Below are 10,925 nucleotides of genomic sequence, written 5' to 3'. Positions count from 1 at the left end.
CAAATTATGAAAGGTTATCGAAAAAAAGAAAAAATTATCCAAGTATGAATATTAATATTAGCTGTTATTTTTAAGTCTCGTAACTAGGTAGAGCCACACAATGCAAGCGACTTTTGTCAGTCCATTAGCAGGTCATACGCATTGAGAAAACTCTGGTTTCACTGGCACTGATTATGAATTAGAGGTAAAAAGCAAAGCAGTCACATATCATCGATAAGCAAACAGTCTTACTGCTATATATAGAGGCCCTCAAATGCCAAGCAAGGCAGTGCTCAGCAGGGTTTAAGATTTCCAGTGAACAAAAGAGATCCAGTGATAGCTGCCTCGGGTGAAAAACCATACAGCAGATCTATGTAGTTCAGCAGCCAGACTCAGTTAACTTTGCACTTTGTGAAGGACTTGCTAAAACTTTCCCTTGTGATAAATACTTGAACCTAAAGCTTTGATTACAACAGAATCATGCACCTCCGTGGTTCATGGTCTTTATTATATTACTGTGTGTACCTGAATCTTAACAGAGTTATAGGCTGGGGTGGCCGTTTGTTCTGGTTGTGTGTGTGTGTGTGTGTGTGTGTGTGTGTGTGAATTCCTAAGGGACCAAACTGCTGACGTCATTAGTCCTTTGTTCTGGTAATGGGCTTCAAGTGTCATCTATATTTTACACTTACTGAAGTGTCTGTGCTCTGCTGCATATTCCTTGCTAATAAATGAAGAATCAATAAAATGCACACTAGTAAGCCAAATCCCAGGGTTATTTCCCCTATCATTATCCCAGGGTTATTTCCCCTATCATTATCATATCTACCTCCTTAGCCTAACATCCGAGTAATTCTATACTGTCTCCAGCCACAGAGACTTGAAAAATCTCAGCTTGGCTATGTCACTGTTTCAGTCCTGTACGCAGCCCCTCATGTACCCTGAAATGACTAAACATCCAGTTTCACCTCTGTTGTGAGTGTGAGCTTCTAAAGTAAATATGTCACAGTCCACGCCAGGATACGACAATATTTTTCATCAAAATATTTGCACAAGGTCCTTGTTTCTACTTAATATGGTTAAATTTGGTATTTGGTTTTACAGTATTTGTGAGTGGTATCTTACTGCTAGCTTGTGCTGTCATGTCCCATCTACACTCTACCATGACTTCAACAAAGGGTTTAGTTGCTAACTGGAACTTAAAATGTATTTTCTGTAATTTTTGCCTTTATATGTTATCCAGTTCTCACAATCTTTCTTTCTGCCTATTAATAAGGGCAGGAAAATTTTGCATAAATGATAATGTGAAATATGAGGGTGGTTTGAAAAGTTCTCAGAACGGAATAGAAAAAAGTACTTGCATCACTGAAACTTTTTTTCTTTTTCAATGTAGTCTCCTTGTAGATTAATGCACCTGGTCCAACGATGTTCCAGTGCCTTGATCCCACCTCAGAAATGCGTTTCCTCTAGGGTTGCAAAATAGTTGTTGACTCCATCTATCAATTCTTCGTTTGAAGTGAATCTTTGTCCACCAAGAAAAATTTTCAGTTTTGGGAAGAGATGGAAATCTGATGGAGCCATATCAGGTGAATAAGGTGGGTGTAGAAACAATTCATGCCTTAGTTCATGTAATTTTGCCATGGCGATGGCATGTATGTGGGCGTGCATTGTCGTGATGGAAGGTGACTTTCTTCCTTGCTAAACCTGGCCTTTTTTCACATATCTTTTGTTGCAATTTGTCCAGGAGGTTAGCATAGTATTCTCCAGTAATTGTTTGCTCATTGGGGAGATAATCTACAAGCAGAATCCCCTTCGCATCCCAGAACACTGAAGCCATGACCTTTCTGCCGTAGGAATTATCTTTCCTTTCTTTGGTGGCAGAGACTCAGCATGTTTCACTGTTTTGACTGTTGTTTTGTCTCTGTGGTATAGTAGTGCACCCAATTTTCATCTGTGATCACAAACTGGTGCGAAAAATCTTGTGCGTTTCTCCTAAAATGGGCCAAACATTGTTCCAACATGTCCATTCTCATGCGTTTTTGATCCAGCGTCAAGAGTCATGGCACCCATCTTGCAGATAATTTTTTCATTTCTAATTCTTCAGTTCAAATATGATATACCCTTTCAAATGACATCTGGCAAGCATGAGTAATTTCATGCACTTTCAATTGGCGATCCCCCACGACGATTTTGTGCACTTTTGCAATGTTTTCTGAAGTAGTGACACATCTTGACCGAGCACTGCGCAGATCATCTAAGCTCTCCTGACCAAATTTAAATTCATTTGTCCACTTGGCAACAGCTGAATATGAAGAAGCAGAGTCCCCTAGTGTATTCTGGAAATTGGTATGAATGTCCTTTGCTTTCATACCTTTCTTTACGAAGTACTTAATCACTGCTTGAATCTTAATTTTTTCCATTTTTGCAAATCGCTACGTGGGAACAACAATTGAGCTATATCACTACCACAGCACTTTTCCAAGAGCACTGATGTGGCATGTTTTTACAGGCAACAGTCCAATGAATATCATGTTAACAACTAGTTGCGCTACCGCTGACCTCTCCTGATGATTCCAAGAATTTTTCAAACCACTTGTATAACACAAACTCGGTGGTTGCTGTAAAAGTCATGAAATTTGGCACTTTTCCCTTTTCCTGTGTAAAAATGTAATAAATCTGAGGGTGTAAGGTTACTGACACTAGTAACCCATAGTAATTGAACACTGAAACTAGATTTTGACTTTTTTTCTCAGCACCAAAACTTGTGTATAATGTTCGAAATGACAGTTCGTTTCATGCATAAATAATTGTTAAATGAAAATACTGACAATCACTATACCAGTAGCTTTAGTTGCCGATCTGACACTTCCTGCCACTTTTACAAAACCTGTCATAGAAGAATATTTTCATATTTATACTTGTGTGCTACAGAAATATACATTTTAGTTGATGTGCTGCATTATAGATCTCCCTAGAACACTTTGTGTTTGGTATGATTTGTTGTGCAAAAATACTGAGAAATGTTATGTTGCTGGATAACGCTATTACCTGGATTCCAAATTAAAAGTGAAGATTGCTTCATTACTGTGTGAAAATTAAGTTTTAGTGTTTAAACCTCAAGATTTTGAAAAATGTGAAAGGGCAAATACATTAGGGAGAGGTGAAGGAAACAATGAACTGCATGGGGTAGCATCTGCAGACTAGGCTACCAACTGTTATAACCATGTATCCATGTATTCTGTGTTTACAGCTCTAGGTTATTATTCCAATGTGGGATGATGATAAACTTTATTAATGCACAGGGCAAAGAGTCTGTTTTGTGTACCTTGCAAGAGGAATCTCAGTCATGTAAGATATTCTGAAAGGATACAATTACCTCAATAATTTAGTGGAAAAGCAACTTTCACTGCCAGCAGCATATGTGAAAATTGTCAAATGCCTGGTGCTGTGCTGATGGCAGTTTGTCTTCCTTGTTAAAATGTTGGATTCCTTGTGACTGGTTTCACACTAGTGTTGATGGATCAGTGGCATAGTGTCTCAGAAGAGAACTTTGAAGTTTTGACAGTGGTTTATTTTGAAACATTTTTAACAGTGTATGTTTGGAAAGTTATTTTTTCTGTAGTCAAATAAGTTTAATGGGTTTAACATAAATAATTTCTATTTTCAATAGCGTAAACAAATGTGATTGACTTTGTCAATAAATATAACGTAATTAATGATTAATGGATATATTTTAGTTTTCTACATAACATTGAAAAAAATTAAATAAGACAAGATAAGGTGCTTCAGCAATAAGCTCGGAGTAAATAATACCAAAAATGGCAAAAAGTAACATAAAAATTGATAGGAAATAAACAAAATACTGAAATTGGTAAATAATAACACCACCATTGGCCATAAAATGAAAATATTTTTCCTGTCCCTTACTCTCATTATGTCTGTCTTTGGATCAGATCACAGCAAAGAACATGCTGACTTCACAATGAAGATTCTTACATGACAACTGAAGCCCTGATGATGAAGTTCCGACTTTGAAATCTACGTTGGCAAAGTACACAAGCTATAAAAGACAGGAGATAAATTTCAGTACTAAGTTTTCTGTTTGTTTCACTGTCTTAGTTTCCTAATATTTGTAGCAGGGGTATATAACAAATGCAATATCTCTTGATTTATGGAGAGAATTTTGACACGCACGCATGTGCACGCTCAACATTCACACTCTCTCTCTCTCCCTTCCCCCTGTGTGTGTGTGTGTGTGTGTGTGTGTGTGTGCGCGCACGCGCGCGCATAGGCATAGGAACAGGAGACCCAACAGGAGACCCATTGTGCCATCCAGCTCTGTGTAACTGCTATCAATAACCTGACATTCCCTGGCCCCTATGGGTACAAAAATTAATCATCTGTAGACATGCACACAAAAGAAATTCTGTGGTCTATAAAACACTTCAGAAGAGCAGTCGTAATGTGTGAGTTGTCTTTGCATGTGAGTGTTTCTACGTCTATTGTTGACAAAGGCCTTAATGGCCAAAAGCTTTATTTGTGATAGTCTTTTTGTTGTGCCTATTTGCGATTCTGGTATATGGTGAGTAACAACTTTCCTATTCATAATACTGTTATGTTTCATCCTGGATTTTCCATTGTTTGATTTCATTTGGATACAGAGGCATATAACGATACTGCTTTGGCATCAGTCACCATTTTCTAAGTTTAAATATTTGATATAGGTAAAAAGCAACACTGGATGTTAGTGTGTTATTTTAGCAGACAAATAAACAATATTTTTCTTCTGGTTTGCTTTAAATTAAAGTGTATGCAAGGACAGTCAATAATTTAAAATTAAAATGTGTGTTTAAAAGAGATGGAAAATTAAGGTTTAACCATTGATGAAAAGCTCATTATAGATGAAGCATGAACCCATATTGGTTAAGAAAAGTGGCTGTGCCCTTTCAAAGGAACCATCCAGACATTTGTCTTAAGTGATTTATGGATGTAGATATACTTGATGTAACAAAGCATTTTATATCACTTAATTAAGTCAAGTCTTATTGTCCAGATTGTACACCAATTAGTTTCCTTTCAGAGAATGCTGATATAATACTCTGTACTATCATGTACAACTGCTAACATGACAAAAGATCCATACCTAAGGAACGAAAAGTTGCACAGGTCACACCAATACTCAAGATAGGAAATGGGAGTAATCCGCTGAATTATGGACCCATATTATGACGTCAATTTGTAGAAGGATTTTGGAATATACACTGTGTTAGAACATTATGAATTACATCTGAGAGAACAATTTATTGACACACTGTCAGCAGGGATTCAGAAAATGCCAATCTTCTGAAACACATATGGTCTTTTATGCACAGGTAATAATATGTGCTATCAACATGGAATCTTAAATTTATTCCATATTTCTGGATTTCCAGAAGGCTTCTAATTAAATTGCTTGCCTATGGGGTCTCAGTTGTATGACTAGCTACATGATTTCCTATCAGGAAGATCACAGTTCACAGTAACTGACAGAAAGTCATTGATTGAACATAAGTAATATCTGGCATTTCCCAAGGAAGTTTTATTGGTCCTCTTCTGCTCCTAATCTATATAAACAATTTAAGGAGACTCTCTGAACAGCCCTCTGGAAGTTTGCAGATATTGCTGCCATTTAACATCTAGTAAAGTCATAAGAAGATAAAAACCAATTGCAAAATGATTATATTTGTACGGTGCAAAAAGTGGCAATTGACTCTAAATAATGATGTCAGTGAAACGAGTATTAAAAGGAATCCGTTAAATTTTGGTTACCCCATAAATCACACAAATGTGAAATCACCCATACAAGAACTAAAATGAATCCCTTAAATTTTGATTACATGATAAATTACACAAATCTAAAAGCTACCAGTTCAACTAAAGACCTAGGGATTACAAATAAAAAAATGTTGAGAGGAAGGCAGGTCAAAGACTGTTTTATTGACACAATACTTAAAAGATGCAATGAATCTGCTGAAGACATTGCCTATGCTACACTCGTCTATCTTCTCCCAGAATATTACTGTGCAGTATGGGATCCATACCATATAGTACCAATGGAAGACATTGAAAAAGTTCAAGAAAGTGCAGCTCATTTTGTATTGTATCAAAAAATGGTAGTGTGTCACCAATCAATGGGTATTTGGTGGTGACAGTCATTAAAACAAAGGATTTTTTGCTGTTGTGATGATATCCTTTGATGAAATTGTGATTACCAACTTTCTTCTCTAAATGCAAAAATATTTTGCAGGTGCCCACTTACGTAAGAACAAAATATTATTGCAATAAAATAAAGAGAAATCAGAGCTGGCACAGAAAGATTTAAGTGACCATTTTTCCTGTGCACTGTTTGATAGCGTAACGGTAGAGAAATAGCCTGAAGGTGGTTCATTTAACCCTCTGCCAGGCACTTTGTTAACTGTATCAGAAGTTACATTCAGCTGAGACACCATTACGTTATGAGGTGGAATTACCAGCCAGTGCCAACTTCAGGAGGCAAAATATTGAGTACTGCTGACTGACACATAAAAGCACACAAGAATATCCTAGCTTTTTGAATGACAGTAAGTGCTCATCAGTAATTCTGTCTTATAGTTTAAACTCTTTCTGAAATGTCCTTTTTCCAGATAGATATGGAGTGTGAGTCAGTCAAACTAAAAATTCTTCACTACATGGATCTAAATCTTTAAGTAGGATGCGAGGGTAGCAAGCATTAATATAAAGCAGCACAGGCTAAGTCACGAGTTCTTAACATCAAGAAACAGGCTTTGGGTGTTGCTATAATGTTTTCCTGTATAAGAATCTTTTTCATTTCAAACCAGTCTTCTTGTGTTGTGTGTGTGTTTGGAAAGCTGAGCATAAATAAGAACACAGAGCATAAGTAAGTCCGGCATGTGCTTGCAATTTTTTAAGTATATTCTTATACAAAACTGTGATTTTCAACAATGATTGACACAATGCAATAAGGTGAAATATCAATATACAGTTTATTTTGTTTACTTTACATTACACAAAGTTTCACACATACCTTGATCTTATTAAATTATCTATGAAGCATGTATTATACTGACAATATCTACAACTAAACAATAAATGCAAAATAAAAATAAGTATCACTAGCAAGATAGAATAGGGCCCATTGAAGAAGCTAAGTTTACATTTACTGATACTGAAAAGTGTCCCCTGATATATATATTTTTTTCATTCAAACTTTTTAGCTGTAACATTTAAAAAGAGTGCAATAATGCACTTTCCTCAAATCATAGTGCTGAAGTGGATCACTGTCAGCTGCCATAAATGATGCTGCAGCCTTACTCTGCTGCAATCATTAAAAATATTAATGGTTTGCACCACGATCTGAAGCTGCACTCAGCCAGTCCGCATACTCCCTCAGTCGCTGTGTCATCTGAAAATGCAGACAATAAGGCACACAGGTGATATGAAATTTTTGCCGTACTCAGTCATAAGACACTTTTTGCCTAGTATCTGAAGTACTTACCCTGAAACCCCATGAATCTATCATTTGCCTGCAGAGATTAAGATCTAGCTCTGCTACAAGGAGACCATCTCTCACTCTTGAAAGACCCTAGAAAGCAAACGAGTGATATACATAATTTGCCCAAAACAATGATCATCATTCTAAAAATTAATTTATAATTTTGTTTAGCACCTCACATTGTATTGACTTGTGACAGGAAATTTCTATTGTCTAGAAACATAATGTTCTATTAGTAATGATACAGTGTTGAAGCAAGCTGTATCACATCTAATCTAGTAGCTGGAATCAAATGAGACCGGAGCGCACTGGCTGATGGCATCAACGGAGAACTGCCAGTACAATGCTGACACACACAACAGGGATGACTGACAACACAGACAACATAGCAAAATACCTATACCAGAGAGCAAAACCAAATTGGATACCAAGATGTAACAACTATCATTGACCAGAGCAACAATGAATGGAGATACAATCATGAGCGCTGTTGGAACACGGCCGCAGTCTGAGCTCTGGCGCTGCAGGCTTCATAGGACCACCGTGAGCTCTGATAGGCTGGTGCAGTGGCCATGGCCCCCACAAAGCACTGTGGTGGTGACAGCAGCCCTTGCAGACTGTAGGGGCACTGCCTAGCAGCTGTTGTCTGTGTCTATGCATTCTGACCGGCTGTCAAAATTGTCAGACTGGGATACCAGATTTACCTTTTTTTTTAAAAAGGTACTGCAGTGTTAAGCAGAGAACAGCCAGCATTCTCGTACCTAAGAGTTCCTATTCCAGTAAAAGACTGGACCGTTTTGCATGATGTGTTTCTCAACTTTTCTGAAACAGAAGATTCTTCCTATTTTAAGAGCAATTCTTGTTGTGAGGCAAAACCATATTTTTTGATGTATTTGTGATATATTTAATCTGATTAAACACATGAGAGACAAACAATAGTTCTCTTTTAATATTCTCTATCTGTCAACAACAATCATTAGATCTCACAAACAGCAATAATACTTGTAAGTGACAGGAAAGAGGTATGCACTTCTCTGTGAAAGGTAGGATTGTCACCATATCACAGTAATGTTGTTCGTGTTAAGTGTTCTTACTAGGACTGGTACAGTATATAAGGGCCAATAAACAGCATCAGATATTGAGTGGTCACTATGAAGGATATGGAGATGCCACATACCCATGTGAGGTATCATTATCAGCACCTGACAGACTTGGAAAGATGCCTCATTGTAGATCTCCATTTGACAGGGTAGTCAAATCATGTACTATCTAAATTTGTGGCCTATTTGGATGTCACAGTGACCCAATGTCAGACTGCATGGGAATGTCAGGACAGGCATACTTATTGTCAAGGTTCTAGTCAATCATGCCTGACCACCAAAAGAGAGGATTGCTCGACTGTGCACCGAGCACGTGGTAACTCCTTCACACCTACCCCTACACCTACCATCCAAGAACAAGTAATGGATTCCCTGCAACATTCTGTGTTATCCTACATCATTGGTCAGAGACTAGCAGCAGGCAGACTAGAGAATTACCATCCAAAGTAAAAGCTGTGCTTAATACCACAACAACACGACGACTTCATGGGAACATTCACAAGTAAATCAGTGCATGCATTCAGACCAGAAGGTGTGCAACATTGTATTGATAAGTGGCTCATACTGCCAAGAACTTTGTAAATCTGACTCTATTTGTAATCAGTGGAATAACATCACATGCTATTTCAACCCATTCATTTCATTTTCTCTTACCCTTCTGGGTGTTTCAGTTTTTTTGTCGGGAAGTGTATATTGTCTGTTGATGTTTCTTTGTTTGGCTTCACAGCAATGTATTTATTATCTGTAAATGGGACTATTTCAGCTTTCTAATTCAAATAAAATGGTACAGTAGTTCATTAACATAAGGCATGAACAGCTGTGAGGGACTGATTAAACAGTGGGACTGCCGTTGTAATTTCTCCCCATGCAGATGATGTGGCATCCTCTTTATACTACTCAGACAGCCTAGTGTAACTTTATTCATTCTCTTTCTTAAGTAAGAACTAAACCAGGTATGTGCTGAACTATTTATTCCATAAAAACTTAATTTCTCTAATGGAATTCTATGAGTGACACTGTCAAATACCTTCAGTAAGTCACAGAAGATCCCAGGTGGTGATATTTTACCATTTAAATATTTTATTGTGTCATCAGTAAATGTATAAATAGATGTCTCAGTAGAGTGGCCCTTTTGAAATCCACGCTTTCACTGACTAAGTACCAAATTACTATGTAGCCAGTGACAACCCTGGAGTACATTACTGTTGTGATGCTAGACACTACCAATAGTATTGTCACTAATAACAAAAGTTTATTTATCCACATTCAAGCAAACAACAAACACAGAAACAGTACATAGGACACAATCTGAGGACAGGCAACTGCTGCACTGTCCTTATATGGAGGAGAGCTCAGGCAGACCGCACAGCGGGTGACGTGCCATACACACAAGTTGTAAGCAGCCTCTGGTGGCTGGCCCGTGCACATGCCTCTGGCAGAATATTTGAGTCTAGTGTGCATGCCATCTGGTGCTGTGGTGGGTATCCACATGTGATGTACAGGATTATAGCAATTATATTCTTAAAAATTTCAGAAAATGATGTACGGAGTCACAATGGGCATAGTTATTGACCACTGTGGAGTCACTGTTCTTAAAAAGAGGCCTAACAGTGGCCTACTTTAATCTGTCTGAAAAAATCTGAACAAACAATGCATTTCATAACTGACTAAGAACAATCCATATTGCAGGGCCACAATATTTTATAGTCTTATTGGAGATAGTATTCGCTCCATATGAACTGTTACTTTTTAGTGTCATGATCTTCCTTATTTCAAATGCGAGATTAATTTTTATTTCACTGAATGACCTCTGTATTTCTTCTTTGGTCTACTCTCCTGCCTTTTCTTCTGAGCTGTTTGCACCAATTTTCTCATCTATTTTAAAAGAGTAATTATTAAAAATATCTGCAACACATGAACTGTCTTTTACAATGCTTCTACTCTCCCTGACAGAAATAATTTTTCTTTCTCTGTCTCTCTTTTAACACCATTCCAAACTGATTTAATTTAACTGTCTGATCTGTTGATTTTAGAGAAAATGAGCATGCTCCTGATTTTTTTTTACAATTGTTCTTAATATGTTACAGTACTGTTTATAATATGAAAGTATTTCTGAATCATTACTTGCTCTGATCGCTTTATAGACATACCTCTTCTATTACGAAGATACTCTGATACTTACGTGATCCAAACTTTTTTAATGAGCTCCCAGTATTGCAGGAAAACTACTTTCAGAAAGGGATACAAACTCAGTACAAAGTATGTTGAATTTAGAGCTAGCATTAAGCTCATTGTAGACTGCACCCCATTCAAAATTT

General features: G+C 37.2%; 1 protein-coding gene across 1 annotated transcript in view; it reads right to left on the bottom strand.

Annotated features, from left to right (window-relative positions):
- Nucleotides 1-6,979: 6,979 nt before the first annotated feature.
- LOC126100749 (beta-ureidopropionase) overlaps nucleotides 6,980-10,925 on the bottom strand; it is a 165,725-nt gene continuing 161,779 nt past the window's right edge. Inside the window, exons 8-9 of the mRNA XM_049911371.1 lie at nucleotides 7,511-7,597; nucleotides 6,980-7,417 (exon numbers count right to left, since the gene is read on the bottom strand). Of these exons, the coding sequence (XP_049767328.1) occupies nucleotides 7,349-7,417; nucleotides 7,511-7,597 (156 nt within the window). The 3' untranslated portion in view covers nucleotides 6,980-7,348. The remainder of the gene's footprint in view (nucleotides 7,418-7,510; nucleotides 7,598-10,925) is intronic.

The sequence above is a fragment of the Schistocerca cancellata genome, chromosome 9 (assembly GCF_023864275.1).
Source record: "Schistocerca cancellata isolate TAMUIC-IGC-003103 chromosome 9, iqSchCanc2.1, whole genome shotgun sequence".
In the NCBI taxonomy this organism is placed as follows: Eukaryota; Metazoa; Arthropoda; class Insecta; order Orthoptera; family Acrididae; genus Schistocerca; species Schistocerca cancellata.
Note: the sequence above shows the minus strand (reverse complement) of the source record. Positions and strands in the feature narration are given on the sequence as shown.